General features: G+C 51.2%; 1 protein-coding gene across 1 annotated transcript; it reads right to left on the bottom strand.

Annotated features, from left to right (window-relative positions):
* Positions 1-1,602: 1,602 nt before the first annotated feature.
* Positions 1,603-10,580, bottom strand: SNRNP48 (small nuclear ribonucleoprotein U11/U12 subunit 48). Its single transcript, XM_064160795.1, has 9 exons — positions 10,305-10,580; positions 10,118-10,231; positions 9,857-9,917; positions 8,427-8,501; positions 7,908-8,096; positions 5,800-5,921; positions 5,505-5,620; positions 2,677-2,835; positions 1,603-1,892 (listed from the first exon to the last, which is right to left on the bottom strand). Exons 1-9 carry the CDS (start codon positions 10,563-10,565, stop codon positions 1,853-1,855), a joined length of 1,137 nt encoding a protein of 378 aa, XP_064016865.1. The 5' UTR covers positions 10,566-10,580; the 3' UTR covers positions 1,603-1,852.
* Between the last annotated feature and the right edge of the window lie 6,096 nt (positions 10,581-16,676).

Here is a 16,676-nt window from a genome sequence, read left to right as displayed (position 1 = left end):
CATTACAAGACCTTGTCAATAGTCCCTCCCCAGCCTTCCTGTAGACCCCTTCAGATACTGGAAGGCCACTCTAAGGTCTCCTCAAAGCCTTCTCTTTTGCAGGCTGAAGAGCCCCAACTCTTGTAGCCTGTCCTTATAGCAGAGCTGCTGCAGCCTTCTGAGCATCTTCCTGGCCTCCTCTGGACTCGCTCTAACAGTTCCCTGTCCTTCCTGTGCTGGGGGCTCCAGAACTGCACACAGTACTGCAGGTGGGGTCTGACAAGAGCAAAGAATCCATGATGATACACTTCTCTTGCCTCTCAAATACTGATGCTCACACTGAAGCAGTGCTACCCTTGCTGTTTCTTTTACAGACCTTCCTACCTCAGCATTCCAAGTGATTTTAAGAGAAGTAAACCACAGAGTTAAATTTAGAAAAGCCTGAGCAACCATAACTGGTGCAGAGTTAAATTTAGAAAAGCCTGAGCAACCATAACTGGTGCATTTCCTGGACAACTGATCAAATATTCTTCCCCTCTGCTCAGCTCTGGTCAGGCCCCACCTTGAGTGCTGTGTCCAGTTCTGGGCTCCTCAATTCAAGAGAGATGTTGAGGTGCTGGAAGGTGTCCAAAGAAGGGTGACAAAGCTGGTGAGGGGCCTGGAGCAGAGCCCTGTGAGGAGAGGCTGAGGGAGCTGGGGGTGTGCAGCCTGGAAGAGGCTCAGGGGTGACCTCACTGCTGTCTACAACTACCTGGAGGCTGTAGCCAGGTGGGGTTGGTCTCTTCTGCCAGGCAACCAGCAACAGAACAAGGGGATACAGTCTCAGGTTGTGCTGTGGGAGGTCTAGCCTGGATGTTAGGAGGAAGTTGTTGTCAGAGAGAGTGATTGGCATTGGAATGGGCTGCCCAGGGAGGTGGTGGAGTTGCCATCTCTGGAGGTGTTTCAAGAAAAGCCTGGATGAAACAGTGCCATGGTCTGGTTGATGGGTGCTAGGTTGGACTGGATGATCTTGGAAGTCTCTTCCAATCTGCTTGATTCTATGATTCTAAACAGAAAAGAAGTCTTGTAGGAAAGATTGATCTGCAAGCTTTGTTTTTGTAGTTGCTTTCTTCAATAAGGTAAGAAACTTTCCTGCTGCTGACTGCTGGGACCTTCTCCTGCTTATCTCTGGGAGGAGATGGATATGCACACAGTGTTTGAAAACAGCAACCAGCAGTACTACAAGCATCCTTGGTGCCTCCCCACTAGCTTCTGTGGAGACCTACCTTCTTATCATCATTGCCAAATGACATTGATCCCAAGCGTGAGCCTGGGAGCAGTAACTGTCATGTTATTGTCCCTTTACCACTAGCTGCAGCCAAAGACATTTTAGCCTGTTGGATAATTCTGAAATCTCTCTCTTGTCTCTGGTGCATGCTGTAACAAGACAGTTAAGTACAGTCTTTCCAGAACATTGCCCCCAGGGGTAACAGGTCAGGAGGGGAGCTCTCTTCATGACTTTTCCACTTGTAATTGATCCAAGACTCTGCCTTTGTGGCCTGTCTGTGGTGGATGGAGAACAAACTAGTCCAGCTTTCTCACAGACTTCACCCTACAGCCTTGACACAGCTAAACACAAAGAGATGAAAGAAATCTGTATTTCTTTAATAAATGCAATAGTGTTACAGATTTACACATTTCCTCCTACTGTACTGCTCTCATCCTGACAGACATTAACAGTGGCTTGGATTTGCCTCCAAGCACGGCTGTGATGCAACACCAACCCATGTAACACCAGCACATGGCATTACTGTCCCTGGCAGAACAGCTGTAATGATAGTTCCTGTGTGGATAGTTTTGGGCACAGCTGACAAAGACAATCAGGGTCTTGTTCCTACTTTCTTCTTTTATGGCTGTGATGCTTGTCTTCATCCCTGAAACAAAACAACACATATTGTGTGGGCTGTTAGGCTCAGACTGACACAATCTAAAGGAAAAATAACAAAACCCACAACACAAAACTTGAAAAACTGAAAGCTCTCATTAAATTTAAAGGAAAGAGAAGTAAACTGCTTTAAGAGAGTTATTTCTCATGCTTTTTTTTATCAAAGCCTTGTCATGCAGTGCCACAGCAGCAATCAGTTTAAGATGAACAGCATCAATCTGTAATGAAGTCTGTTTTGAGACAAGCAGTCATTCCCATCCATGCAGGTGTCCTGGTAAGGCATAAATCCTGCCAGGTCAGTTTAACCCTTGTTCCGTGTCCAGGAGTGGAGTCAGATGAGCAAACAATAAGGTTTTGTTCCCAGAGGCTCAGGGCTGATCTCATTGCTGTCTACAACTACCTGAAGGGGCACTGTAGCCAGGTGGGGGGTGGCCTCTTCTCCCAGGCAACCAGCAATAGAACAAGGGGACACAGTCTCAAGTTGTGCCAGGGTAGGTCTAGGCTGGATGTTAGGAGGAAGTTGTTGGCAGAGAGAGTGATTGGCATTGGAATGGGCTGCCCAGGGAGGTGGTGGAGTCACTGTCCCTGGAGGTGTTGAAGCAAAGCCTGGCTGAGGCACTTAGTGCCATGGTCTGGTTGATTGGCCAGGGCTGGGTGCTAGGTTGGACTGGCTGAGCTTGGAGGTCTCTTCCAACCTGCTTGATTCTATGATTCTATGATTGTATGGCTGCCTGACTCATAAGCAAGAGTGAGCTGTCACAATCTGTGCTCACCTCTCTCTTCTTCTCCGAGAATCTCTGCCTCTTTCACAACTCCTTTTCCGTTTACTTGGACTCCTGCTGCTCTCTCTCCTGTGCCTGGTGCGCTCTGTGTCCTTAGAGCTTCCTCCAGACTGCCGAGAGTCTGCTGAAGCTGACCTCCTGTCTTCTTTTCTGGAAAACAAAAATACTGATTTGATTCAACAGTTTTACAGTCACTTTTGTTTTCAGTAACAGCTGTTTCTAACACGATGACCTACTAATGGCATAAGACAGTGGGCAGTTACCAAGCCTCTCTTTCTCCCTAAGAAATACAATACCGCCCCAAAAGAGGACCAAAGTCCATGCTCTTAAATGTGCACATCTGTGCTAGTTTGAAGCTAGCTAGAATGTTTTGGTGAGAAGAACTAGATCACAGGCTGTGAAAGAGAAAACAATGGTGATGTCTACTTCACTCATAGGCTTGCTGAGATGGATAAGAACAAGAATCCAAACATAGATCAGGGAGTCGCTGTCTACAACCACCTGAAGGGACATTGTAGCCAGGTGGGGATTGGTCTCGTCTCCCAGGCAACCAGCAACAGAACAAGGGGACACAGTCTCAAGTTATGCCAGGGGAAAGTATAGACTGGATGTTAGGAGGAAGTTCTTCACAGAGAGAGTGATTGGCATTGGAATGGGCTGCCCAGGGAGGTGGTGGAGGCACCGTCCCTGGAGGTGTTCAAGGAAAGCCTGGATGAGGCACTTAGTGCCATGGTCTGGATAATTGGACAGGGCTGGGTGCTGGGTTGGACTGGCTGAGCTTGGAGGTCTCTTCCAACCTGGCTGATTCTATGTATCAAGCGATTCTTAAACACATCCAGGGTGCTCCTGGAGGTGTTCAAGCAAAGACTGGATGAGGCACTTAGTGCCATGGTCTGGTTGACTGGATAGGGCTGGGTGCTAGGTTGGACTGGATGATCTTGGAGGTCTCTTCCAACCTGGTTGATTCTATGATTCACCTGAGCTCTGTGCTGCACTTTTCTCTCTAACCTCACCATCTGTCTCTGATTAATCCACCTGCTTCCTAACCCCCTGGACAATTTTCCATTCTTCCTGGGGCACAAGGCAATGTCTGGGGTAAGGTAGAGGGGTGGGAGAAGGTGGAAGGGTGGTTGGGAGCCCCTCCTGGGGCCTCTGATTTCTGGGAGGGCTGTTGTGTTTCTGTATTACCTTTTACCTTGTCTATTTCTGTCTATAACTGTATAAATACCTGCTTGTACATTGTGTTAGCTGTAAATATAAGCTTCATTCAATTTCCAGAGCTGGCTGAGTCTAGTCTGGGTGATTTCCAAAGTGTGGGGGGGTGGGGAACACCCAAACCATCACAACACCTCAGCACTCCATTTAATCCTGTTGTTTCTAACAAACGCTGCCCCTCAGATGTACCACCTCTGCTAAGGAACCAGTAGAAAGGGTTCTCTGAGTTCTCTTTTAAATCCCTAACTCTTCAAACACCTGCCTAAAGCACCTACAGACAAGTGGAGAACCCTGCTCTGCTGACCTCCTGCACAGCCTTCTCACTGACCTTCATTTTAATGCTATGAACAAACACCTCCTGTGTCACCCCTTTAGTTTGTTTCAACCTTTTAATCTCAGAGATCTCCTGCAGCACAAGTAAACTATGACTGGGTCATGATCCCATTTTTATTGCAGCAACAAATGCTTGGAAGAGTGTATGCTGTCACCTGACACATAAATATGTACACCTGAACAGTTAGCACAGCAACATTCACAGTGATAACTGCAAAGGCTTCCTGCATTTAGTAAATTAGGAGAACTTTAACTCTGAGGTATTTCATATTGTACCTACCATAGCATCTTCTGTCAAGCAATATTTTCAAGTGCCTTTCTGTTTCCCAGCTACCTCCTTACCCCTGGAAGCAAGAAAAAATCATTCATTTTCTCCCATCTTTCCTGCAGACAGAGCTTCTCAAGCAGGTGTGGAACAAAACTGGCATAAAATAAACCGTGACTGTGTCTCAGCCATGGTTGGTATATAGACCCATAGAATCAAGGTTGGAGGGCTGGTGAACCTCCAAGATCATCCAGTCCAACCTATCCATCCAGTCCAACCTATCTAACCAAGATCATCCAGTCCAGAACAGGGGATCGAGTCCAGCATCAGTAAGTTTGCAGATGACACCAAGCTAGGAGCAGCTGTGGAGCTGTTGGAGGGTAGGAGAGCCCTGCAGAGGAACTCTGCCAGGCTGGATGGGTGGGCAGAGGCCAAAGGGATGAGATTTAACGAGGCTAAGTGCAGGGTTCTGCACTTTGGCCATAACAACCCCAATCAGGCTTGCAAGCTGGGGACAGAGTAGCTGGAGAGCAGCCAGGAAGAGAAGGACGTGGGGGTGCTGGTTAATAGTAGCTGAAGATGAGCCAGCAGTGTGCCCAGGTGGGCAGCAGAGCCAGTGGCATCCTGGCCTGGATCAGGAACAGTGTGGCCAGTAGGACAAGGGAGGTTATTCTGCCCCTGTACTCAGCACTGGTCAGGCCACACCTTGAGTGCTGTGTCCAGTTCTGGGCTCCTCAATTCAAGAGAGATGTTGAGGTGCTGGAAGGTGTCCAGAGATGGGTGACAAATGTGGTGAGAAGCCTGGAGCACAGCCCTGTGAGGAGAGGCTGAGGGAGCTGGGGGTGTGCAGCCTGCAGAAGAGGAGGCTCAGGGCTGACCTCATTGCTGTCTACAACTCCCTGAAGGGAGGCTGTAGCCAGGAATATGTCCTGTTAGAGCATAGTTACAGATAACATTACAGGCTTTCAGGCTGACACCCCTGAGGAACGTATCAACCGTAACATACCTTCCTGAAGATTTTGACTTCCCTCCTTCACATATCTCTGCATTATCCAACCTACTCTCCTCCTGCCAGTGATTACTGAGTTCTTCCATATGCACACCAATCACATCCCGGATCACCTGGAAATTCAGACACATTAAAAACAAATGACAAGAAAAGCAGCAAGCCATGACGTCATGCTAGAGTAAACATCTCCAAGAAGAAAACCCTCCCTGTCCTAGGTTGGCAGCTATAGGGTTAAAAATCCTCTACTCAATCCCATAATTCAGCTATCACTTTATAAACGGACAGATCTTACCTCAGTGTAAGATTTCTTTGTTATATGAACGTTCTTAGCCCTGTATGACTGCCGCCGCCTTTTGTAGTCTCGCATTTCAGCCAGAATTTCAAGATGGGACTTGGGACCTTTCTGACTATCATCTAGCAAAAAAGTGGAAATAGAACAACTGGTTATTAGCAGGATATGAGTATGTGCAGGCATGCAAGCCTGGAATGAAAAATACAGTATCACAGTATCACCAAGGTTGGAAGAGACCTCACAGATCATCAAGTCCAACCCTTTACCACAGAGCTCAAGGCCAGACCATGGCACCAAGTGCCACGTCCAGTCCTGCCTTGAACAGCTCCAGGGACGGCGACTCCACCACCTCCCCGGGCAGCCCATTCCAGTGTCCAATGACTCTCTCAGGGAAGAACTTTCTCCTCACCTCCAGCCTAAATTTCCCCTGGCGCAGCCTGAGGCTGTGTCCTCTTGTTCTGGTGCTGGCCACCTGAGAGAAGAGAGCAACCTCCTCCTGGCCACAACCTCCCCTCAGGTAGTTGTAGACAGCAATAAGGTCTCCCCTGAGCCTCCTCTTCTCCAGGCTAACCAATGCCAGCTCCCTCAGCCTCTCCTCGTAGGGCTGTGCTCAAGACCTCTCCCCAGCCTCGTCGCCCATCTCTGGACACGCTCAAGCACCTCAATGTCCCTCCTAAACTGGGGGGCCCAGAACTGAACACAGCACTCAAGGTGTGGTCTAACCAGTGCAGAGTACAGGGGCAGAATGACCTCCCTGCTCCTGCTGGCCACACCATTCCTGATGCAGGCCAGGATGCCACTGGCTCTCTTGGCCACCTGGGCACACTGCTGGCTCATGTTCAGGTGGGTATCAATCAGCACCCCCAGATCCCTTTCTGTTTGGCTGCTCTCCAGCCACTCCGACCCCAGCCTGTATCTCTGCATGGGGTTGTTGTGGCCAAAGTGCTCTTCCTGAAGTTTCTACACTGTTCAGTAACCATCAGGAATTTAGCAAGTTTCTTTTCCATCCTCCTTGCTAGCTGTTTACACAGGACTACAGAGCAACCAATTAGGTGTTATGTGATCTTAGCCCCCTAATAATGACCCAAATCAACTGATGGGTTTGCAATTTGGTCAAATGCTTACAGAAAACAGGCCATGTTCTCAAAGTCAGTACTAGAAGACGACACAAAGACTGAAAAAGGCAGATTAGGTAAAACATTTAGCTCTGTAGATGACAAGCGCTATCTTCTAGGCACAACAGGGCCCACAGAATAACCCCAGATGCTTATGTTGCCCTTGGTATAGTTACAAACTGGGATGAGAAGCCTAATACACCCATTTGTATATTGCTCAAGAGCTCTATCAGATGGCCACCAAACTTTCTTGCTCAGCTTTTACTGGTAAGTGATCTTTAGTCTCATCATCTCTTAAAACAAATACTGTTCCAAGTGGAGCAGTAAGTCGGCAGCATTAAGCAACCTGAAGTCAGCTGCAGCAAAGAAAAATGAGGAGAGCTGGGTTCTGCAGCCTGGAGGTGGCTTAGGGCAGACCTCATTGCTGTCTACAACTACCTGAATAGAGGTTGTAGCCAGGTGGGGTTGTTCTCTTCTGCCAGGCAACCAGCAACAGAACAAGGGGACACAGTCTCAAGTTGTGGTGGGGGAAGTACAGGCTGGATGTTAGGAGGAAGTTGTTGTCAGAGAGAGTGATTGGCATTGGAATGGGCTGCCCAGGGAGGTGGTGGAGTCACCATCCCTGGAGATGTTGAAGCAAAGCCTGGCTGAGGCACTCAGAGCCATGGTCTGGTTGACTGGATAGGGCTGGGTGCTCTGTTAGACTGGATGATGTTGGAGGTCTCTTCCACCCTGGTTGATTCTATGATCCATACACACAATACATACGCCAAGAGGAGAGCACTGTGACTTTCCCAGAAGGAAAACAACATAAAGGATATCAAATGGATGTTTTCTGGCCCCAGGTCTTTGTTGTGGCTTTTAAGAACAGGCTGTTTTCACTAAAGTAGCACAAGCAATTGTTTGGCTTTCAACAAAATACATCTAAGACACATGCAAGGACATCAATTCAACAAGTAAGCCACGAATTTAAAAACAGATCATTCTTCAAACCTTGGGTGATTTTTGCTGCTAAATCCACAAAGAGATCACTGTCATTTTCTGTTATTTGGGATCTTGACCTCTGCTTCTTTGTTTCCTCAACAACATAATCATAAAGAGCAAGGCGATCGGCTTGAGTCAGATCACAGGTGAAACGTTTGTGATTTTGAGGAACTTCTACAGGCAGTGAAGAGTAAGATCCTGGGAGTAGACAAACAGGTGTTATTAGTAAAATAGTGTTAATTATGCAGGAGAACACTGATAAGCTCACCCAACAAACAGTGCTGTAAACACCCATGCAGTTTTCATCCTTTCCAAACGCTCCTCTAAGAATCACAGAATCAGTCAGGATTGGAAGGGACCACAAGGAGCAGCCAGTTCCAACCCCCCTGCCATGCCCAGGGACATCCTACCCTAGAGCAGGCTGCACACAGCCAGCACTTCACAAGTGGAAGAAAGGAAACTGATAAGGAGAGAAAGAGCAGTATGCTACATGAAAGCATTCCTTATCAGTGTCTGACTGATACTTACCTTCACTGTAGCCTCTACCTTCTTTCACACTCTGAGCTCTAGCTTGCTTAACAATGTGAAACTGTAGGTCTTTATCTGTAAACAGAGAAGACAAAAACAATCACAGAACTTTTACAAGTATGTGGTAGTTAGTCTGTATTCCCTAACCTCTATTACAATATGATACAGAATATCACACATCTATGTATGGGTAAGGGAAGGTCTGAACTAAAAATACCATTTTTATCTACTCCATATTTGAGCAGAGGGGAGAATAAAAAAGAAGTATTTCTGGGTTATGGGGATATAGAAGAAATGTGTCTATATTGCAACTCTCTTCTGCACTGCTGCTATACCCTCAAAACCTAAGGACACTTTTTATACCTTCTAAGTATCCATTTTAATACATTTCCTGCACTTGATGCAAGGAAAACACAGGAAAATAACCTAAGAGGAAAAAAAAAAGGCTCCTCCTTTGATTCGAAGATTAAAACAGTCTACAGAGCAGAATGATGCAGTGACAGAATTGCAACAATGGCAAATGAGGGCAAGAAACAATGCTGAGAAAAGCCCACTGAAGGAAGCCATATGTTCTTTTAGGAGAGTTTGGAAATGTTACAGCTGAAAGCAGTGTATGCTATCACGAGGATCCAAACTGTGATCCACGGGGTCCCCCCTCAGCCCTATTCCTTGGTCTCCCCAAGGATGTCCCCTCGGCCCCTCATCCTCTGCGCATCCCTCAGTCCCATCATCCGGCTCTGCCTCGGTCCCTCATCCTCCGCAGCCCCTCATCCTCCGCGCATCCCTCAGTCCCGTTATCCGTCTCTGCCTCGGTCCCTCATCCCCCGCAGCCCCTCACCCTCTGCGCATCCCTCAGTCCCATCATCCGTCTCTGCCTCGGTCCCTCATCCCCCGCAGCCCCTCATCCTCCGCGCATCCCTCAGTCCCGTTATCCGTCTCTGCCTCGGTCCCTCATCCCCCGCAGCCCCTCACCCTCTGCGCATCCCTCAGTCCCATCATCCGTCTCTGCCTCGGTCCCTCATCCTCCGCGCATCCCTCAGTCCCATCATCCGTCTCTGCCTCGGTCCCTCATCCCCCGCAGCCCCTCATCCTCCGCGCATCCCTCAGCCCCATCATCCGTCTCTGCCTCGGTCCCTCATCCTCCGCGCATCCCTCAGTCCCATCATCCGTCTCTGCCTCGGTCCCTCATCCTCTACGCATCCCTCAGCCCCATCATCTGTCTCTGCCTCGGTCCCTCATCCCCCGCAGCCCCTCATCCTCCGCGCATCCCTCAGCCCCATCATCCATCTCTGCCTCAGCCCCTCATCCTCTACGCATCCCTCAGTCCCATCATCTGTCTCTGCCTCGGTCTCCCCTCAGCCCCAGCAGTTCCCGCCTCGGGAGGTGGAAAGGGGTCGGCCCCATTAGGCAAAACCCTCGCAGCCGCTCACCCATGGCGACGGTAGGCACCTTCAGGTTTTCGTAGAAGAAGCTGGAGTCGTACATCTCAGCCTGCGGGATCAAGAGGCTCAGTCAAGACCTCAGCACCGCCTGCTGCGACATCGGCTCTGAGCTCGGCCCATGAGCCGCCCCGGGCAGCAGGGTCTCCCCGCCTGCCAACTCAGGCCGCTGCTGCCCCGGGCAGAGCGCCAGCTCCGCGCTCCCCCCTCCTCCAGCCGCGGCGTCCGCCCGCAGCCGCGCCGGGCACCGACCTCCTCCTCGGCGGAGTAGCCCATCTTGCGGAGCCGGCAGGACGCGGCGTGCCGCTCCAGCGACGCCCGCGGAACGCGGTGATGGACGTCATGGGGGCACAGCACCCACTCCACCTGCGGAGAGGCACGGGTCAGCGGTACCGCACCGCCACATTTACCCTGGGCAGCGCCCCCGCCGCTTCCTTACCGGGTCCTGGAGCCACATGGCACAGGAGACAGCCATGGCGAGCGGCAGCCCCGCTCCCGTGACCGGTGCGGGGCGGCGCCGGCGCCACGCTGCCGGGCGGCGCTTCCTGCCGCACAGACCGCTGCGGCTGCGGCGCTGTCCTGCCCCGCGTCCGGTTCCGGAGCAGAGCACTGGGAGCGGCCCCGGCGCGGCGGCGCTCGGCGGAAGGCAGGAGGCGCCAGCCCCGCTCGGCACGCCCGGGGAGGCGGTCGCTGGCGTCATCGCGACAGCCGCCAGGGCTCGCAGCACGGCGAGCTCCGGAGATGATGCCACCTACCGGCGGGAGGAAGCAACAGCAATGCGGGGGAGGCGTGGGTCACGCCGCCCCCTTCGGGCGCTAGAGAGCGGCCGCCGTGGAGCTGGAAGCCCACAGACCCCCTCGACATCGTTCTCGGGTTACACGCCCTGCTGCTGAGGAGCGGTGAGAGCGACGGAGAAGGCTAAGGCTCGGCAGGCGCCAAGCACCAGCGCGGTGTTGCCGAGCGCTGGCGGAAGGGGCACGCCAGCTGGGACTCTGGGGTCGGGGCCAGCAGCCTGAGGACCACGCCCGCAGCTGGAGACCACCCCCGAGTCCGAGTCGTGGCAGAGATACTCTGGTGCCAACCTGCAGCGGGGCGCGACCTGTGCTGTCGGTGGGGAACGCGAGCTAGGCAGCAGCGGTTCTCCTGTGAGGGCAGCGATAACCTCCGTGCTCATTTTTGGGCTTGTTGCCGTAAAGAAGCTAAGCCAAGGCTGGAGGGCTGCCAGCTTCCACTAGGCGCGGGTGGGGACCGCTCCCCAGCGTTAGTAAGGGCTGGGTTCTTCGCCGCGCGTAGCTTCTGCTGAAGCATGTGGGTGCTGCGGAGCAGAAACTAGCCCCCGAAAGTGCACGCTTGTGGGAACCACTGCCTCCCTGCAGCCCCTGATGTCTGCTGCCATCATGCCACATCAGGAACTCGGTGCTTCCAGCCACATGCTACGTAAGGGTAGGAGCAGGCTGCTCGGTGCAGAGCCAGCGTGCTTCTCCCCAGCACCGCTCGCACACGCGTGAACCGCAGGGGTCTCCGGCAGGAGGAGCTGCATGGCTGCAGCATACCCCAGGCAGACCTGCCGCCAGTGATGCTGTCAACTTTGGCTATGTAAGGGAACTACCCAAACCTCCAGTTTCCAGTTTTAGAAGACAAGCATGCTTTATTGCAGGGTCCGGGTTGAAGGAGACTTCGTGTCTCAGGTCTTGCACGCCCACAGAAGAGTAGCAGCTTTTCATTTCTTAAGCACGAGCATATGCATTAGAGCTCCTGCAGTGGTGTGACCTGTGAAATGAACCCCAAAACTCAGGCAGAGTTGTGAAGTAGGTATATTACAGTGCTGGGTGCAGGCAGGATGGCTCCATCAATCCTGCACACCTCATGCTGGCACAAGCCACAATTTATGTTACAAGAGCAGACATAATCATAGTAAGAGGTATCATAGAAGCATAGAATCAACCAGGTTGGAAGAGACCTACAACATCATCCAGTCCAACCTAGCACCCAGCCCTAGCCAATCAACCAGACCATGATCCAGTCTTTGCTTAAACACCTCCAGGAGTGGCAACTCCACCACCTCCCTGGGCAGCCCATTCCAATGCCAATCACTCTCTCTGACAACAACTTCCTCCTAACATCCAGCCTAGACCTCCCCTGGCACAACTTGAGACTGTGTCCCCTTGTTCTGTTGCTGCTTGCCTGGCAGAAGAGCCCAACCCCACCTGGCTACAGCCTCCCTTCAGGGAGTTGCAGACAGCAATGAGCTCTGCCCTGAGCCTCCTCTTCTGCAGCCTGCACACCCCCAGCTCCCTCAGCCTCTCCTCACAGGGCTGTGCTCCAGGCCCCTCCCCAGCCTTGCTGCTCTTCTCTGGACACCTTCCAACACCTCAACATCTCTCTTGAATTGAGTAGCCCAGAAGATAGAGTTATTGCAATTACTTCTTGGAGTTCATTAACTTGGGTAACGAACCCCAAAACTCATGTCAGGTTATGAAGTAGGTATATTACAGCGCTGGGTGCAGGCAGGATGGCTCCATCCATCCTATGCACCCCATGCTGGCACAAGCCACAATTTATGTTACAAGAGCAGGCATATTCTTAGTAAGAGATAAGGTTATTACAATAATTTCTTGGAGTTCATTAGCATAGGCATTTTCCCATGTGCTGCCCCAGTTCCAACCCACCCTGGTGGGCTGGACTGGTTATCTGTGAGGAACACCCCACACAGTCTTCCTCACAGGGTCTTTTCATCTCTGGTTAGCAGACCCCTCTTTATTGCTGATGTCAGGATAGCTCTGCTTCTCCTTTATCTCCTTCCTGCTTTTCTCAGTCACTGCAGACCTGGGCCTTTACAAGATTACATATCACAGTTCTGGGCTCCTCAGTTCAAGAGAGATGTTGAGGTGCTGGAAGGTGTCCAGAGAAGGGCAATGAAGCTGGTGAGGGGCCTGGAGCACAGCCCTGTGAGGAGAGGCTGAGGGAGCTGGGGGTGTGCAGCCTGCAGAAGAGGAGGCTCAGGGCTGACCTCATTGCTGTCTACAACTACCTGAAGGGAGACTGTAGCCAGGTGGGTTGGTCTCTTCTGCCAGGCAACCAGCAACAGAACAAGGGGACACAGTCTCAAGTTGTGGCAGGAGAGGTCTAGGCTGGATGTTAGGAGGAAGTTGTTGTCAGAGAGAGTGATTGGCATTGGAATGGGCTGCCCAGGGAGGTGGTGAAGTCACTGTCCCTGGAGGTGTTCAAGCAAAGCCTGGCTGAGGCACTTAGTGCCATGGTCTGGTTGACTGGCCAGGGCTGGGTGCTAGGTTGGGCTGGATGAGCTTGGAGCTGTCTTCCAACCTGGTTGATTCTATGATTCTGTGATGCACTCCCCTCTCCCCCTCTTTTTGAAAGAGAGGAATTAGATGTAGAGAGGAAAAGGTAAACCACACTCAAATAACTAGTCTCACTTCGATTTGGAAGATAAGAGAGAAAACTTTATCAACAAATAAAAGGTATTTGAGGTAGGGGAGTTGCAAAGAGGTATAGGGGAGAAAAAAACAAGGCACAATATCTATGTATGCATATACAACCAGCTTGATGGCAATGGGTTTGCTCACCTTGTGGAAGGATGGCCACCTGGTAAAACAAAAGAGCAGCAGGAACAGAAGGTTGGTGCTGGCAGGCAGGGCAAGACAGGACGAAACAGGCAGTTCCTCTGTTTTTACAGGGGGCTAGGCAGGGAGAAGGAGTGAGCTAAACACTACACCTGGAGCCAGGTTCAAGATCCACCCCTGGGGAGGAGTCAGGAGGACCTGGGGGTCAGGTTCAGGACCACTCCCTCAGGAGGGTTAACCCTTTGCAATGATTACAGCCTGAGGTGTGTTTGCAAGCTGCTGTACACTGAACGCTTCCAGACTGATTTACAGGCAGCAGCTCTAGCATCTGTGAATGCCTCATTGATTCCTCTCTCTGTTTCTCCGTGTGATCTCTCGTGGATTAATCAGCTTCAGATCAGTTTATCAGGTGAATATCATCTTTATCTTTAAAGATAAAGCAACTGAAAGCTCGGAGTTACCCCCACGTGGCCAATTTGTATGGAAGATACAGAACCATCTGTGCCTAAACGGAGTGAGAAGACTGTTGCTGGAGGGATATTGACAGAAAGCATTCTCACTTGGCAGAGCTGTCAGTTCACTGTTAAACAGCCAGAGGTAAATCCAATGAAGTTTTACTCCATGTGTTTTTCACTTTGCAGGGGGTTTTTATTTAAGCCCTACCTAGCACCTTCACAGACTCTGCCCTGTGATTCTTCATCCTTTGCCTGCTCACTCTGCCCTTCGCTTGCTCCAAGCTCTGCAACTGGGCAGTATCTGCTGCCTGCTTGGTGCCTCAGTTTCTCACCTGCCTTTTCTTCTGGGGTTGTTAATGGCCTGGCAGGCAGTCTGGTGCCAGTGGAGTGCTTGGTCATAGAATCATAGAATCAACCAGGTTGGAAGAGACCTACAAGATCATCCAGTCCAACCTATCCCCCAGCCCTATCCAGTCAACCAGACCATGGCACTCAGTGCCCCATCCAGACTTTTCTTGAAGACCTCCAGGGATGGTGACTCCACCACCTCCCTGGGCAGCCCATTCCAATGCCAATCACTCTCTCTGTGAAGAACTTCCTCCTAACGTCCAGCCTATACCTCCCCTGGCACAACTTGAGACTGTGTCCCCTTGTTCTGTTGCTGCTTGCCTGGGACTTATATGCATTCTTACAAGAGGTGTGCTCAACTTGAGATTGGTTACAGGTGATGATTGCAAGGTTACATGTAATGCATGCATAGGTTAATGTATCATAACATTCTAAGGGTCAGCCCTCCAGACCACCTACTCGGACACTGGAATGGGCTGCCCGGGGAGGTGGTGGAGTCGCCGTCCCTGGAGCTGTTCAAGGCAAGGTTGGATGTGGCACTTGGTGCCATGGTCTGGCCTTGAGCTCTGTGGTAAAGGGTTGGACTTGATGATCTGTGAGGTCTCTTCCAACCCTGATGATACTGTGATACTGTGATACTCCAGCCCCTTTGGCTATCTAACTCTGCCCACTGCAGCTGTGTGTGGGGTGCCCACTGGTTTACAGTTTGATTTCCTGGGCTAGCAGCATCCCAAGGACGTTTCTCAGCACGAGTTGTTCATGTTTATCAATTTATGTCCTCTACTGGTGAGAAATTAATCCATAGTCTGGCATCTACTTTCAGCACATTCAGTTAACACCTGTTGTGATTAAGCATAATTGCCTGCAAAGACCAAGAGCCTCTTCCACGCTTCTTTTGACAAACACTGCTGGGCTCCACCACTGTTGAAACTGTCAGCTTGTGGCTAGGCATTTGATCCCTGCTTGTGCTTAGCTGTTTTGGTGCCCTGCATGCTGCAGATATGGAGAACCTCGTGGAGGCCCTTTCAGCACAGGGCTGTGTGTGCTCTTTGCCAGGAAGTGCAGAGGAAGCTGTGGTTTTTCTTTTGGTAACACACTACTGATGTCAAATTGATGTCTGCTTGAAATTAAGAGGTAAGATTTTACTCTCCTACTTGCTGTTTCTATGTGGCAATCTTCCTGGAGAGTCTTTACAGCTCTGTGCTTGATGTGAAGCTGTGTAACATGCCCCTGCCAGGAACTCAGGTGCTGTCTTAGCTGCTGAGTGGTGTTGTCCTGCTTGGAGATAGCTCCCAGCTAGCAAGGGGCAAAAAAGCCCTCGCTGCAGAGAGACCCACACCACGCTGCAAGCTGCTGCACTTTGCTGAGCAGGCTGCAGGCTGACTATGGCCAAATGGCTAATGCCAATGAAGAAGCAGCCTGACAGCAGGCATAATCCACTATAAATTTGCACCTCTCCTGGCAGTACCCAGAGGTACTCTACGCTGAGTGTAGCCTCAGGCCATAGCTCCAGAGGCTGAGGCATGAGGTCAGGTGTAGTGGGTTTGGGAGAGGCGCTGGGGAAGCTGGAGCAGTGCCTCCTGTGTCAGTGTCATAAGCCAGGATTGTAGATGAAGGTGCTGGATTTGTTCATTGGAAGGGGTCATTTACCAGTGCTAGTTTTCTGGGAAAAAAACCTGAGGACAGGATTTGAGTGTCCAGAGGGCAGTGGACAGCAGAGGTGTCAGCAATATGCAGCCACCTCCAAAAAAATATCTCTCACCACTTCTGTTTCATTTTTCACAGTAACAGGTCCCAGAGCCAGAGCTAATGAATTAAGCATTTGTTAATTTATGTGGCTGAAAGGTGTTACCCTAATTACATCTCTCTCCCCCTGTGAATGCATCTAAGGCTACAGTAGCAGATGAATGCTGATCTGTGTGTCCCTGTCTCAGCTTTCTTCCAGGCCTTTGTCCTTGGGTTGCTGTTGCCTGTGTCTGTTGTGCATTAATAGGATTATATTTCCTGAGCACAGGGAACCTGCCCAGCTGACCACTCTCAACCCTTTTGAGATACAGGCTGGGGTCGGAGTGGCTGAGAGCAGCCAAACAGAAAGGGATCTGGGGGTGCTGATTGATACCCACCTGAACATGAGCCAGCAGTGTGCCCAGGTGGCCAAGAGAGCCAGTGGCATCCTGGCCTGCATCAGGAATGGTGTGGCCAGCAGGAGCAGGGAGGTCATTCTGCCCCTGTACTCTGCACTGGTTAGACCTCACCTTGAGTGCTGTGTTCAGTTCTGGGCCCCCCAGTTTGGGAGGGACATTGAGATGCTTGAGCGTGTCCAGAGAAGGGCAATGAGGCTGGGGAGAGGCCTTGAGCACAGCCCTACGAGGAGAGGCTGAGGGAGCTGGGATTGGTTAGCCTGGAGAAGAGGAGGCTCAGGGCAGA

The sequence above is a fragment of the Pogoniulus pusillus genome, chromosome 21 (assembly GCF_015220805.1).
Source record: "Pogoniulus pusillus isolate bPogPus1 chromosome 21, bPogPus1.pri, whole genome shotgun sequence".
Classification (NCBI taxonomy): Eukaryota; Metazoa; Chordata; class Aves; order Piciformes; family Lybiidae; genus Pogoniulus; species Pogoniulus pusillus.
This window is presented reverse-complemented; position numbering and strand designations above follow the sequence as displayed.

What these genes read in the sequence shown, in the direction of transcription:
- SNRNP48 (XM_064160795.1), bottom strand. Translation starts at nt 10,565, where the DNA reads ATGACGCCAGCGACCGCCTCCCCGGGCGTGCCGAGCGGGGCTGGCGCC. An exon ending in CCATGTGGCTCCAGGACCCG is followed by an intron (nt 10,232 to 10,304) that starts GTAAGGAAGCGG and finishes GCCTCTCCGCAG; the next exon opens with GTGGAGTGGGTGCTGTGCCC. An exon ending in TCTCGGAGAAGAAGAGAGAG is followed by an intron (nt 1,893 to 2,676) that starts GTGAGCACAGAT and finishes GTTTTGTTTCAG; the next exon opens with GGATGAAGACAAGCATCACA.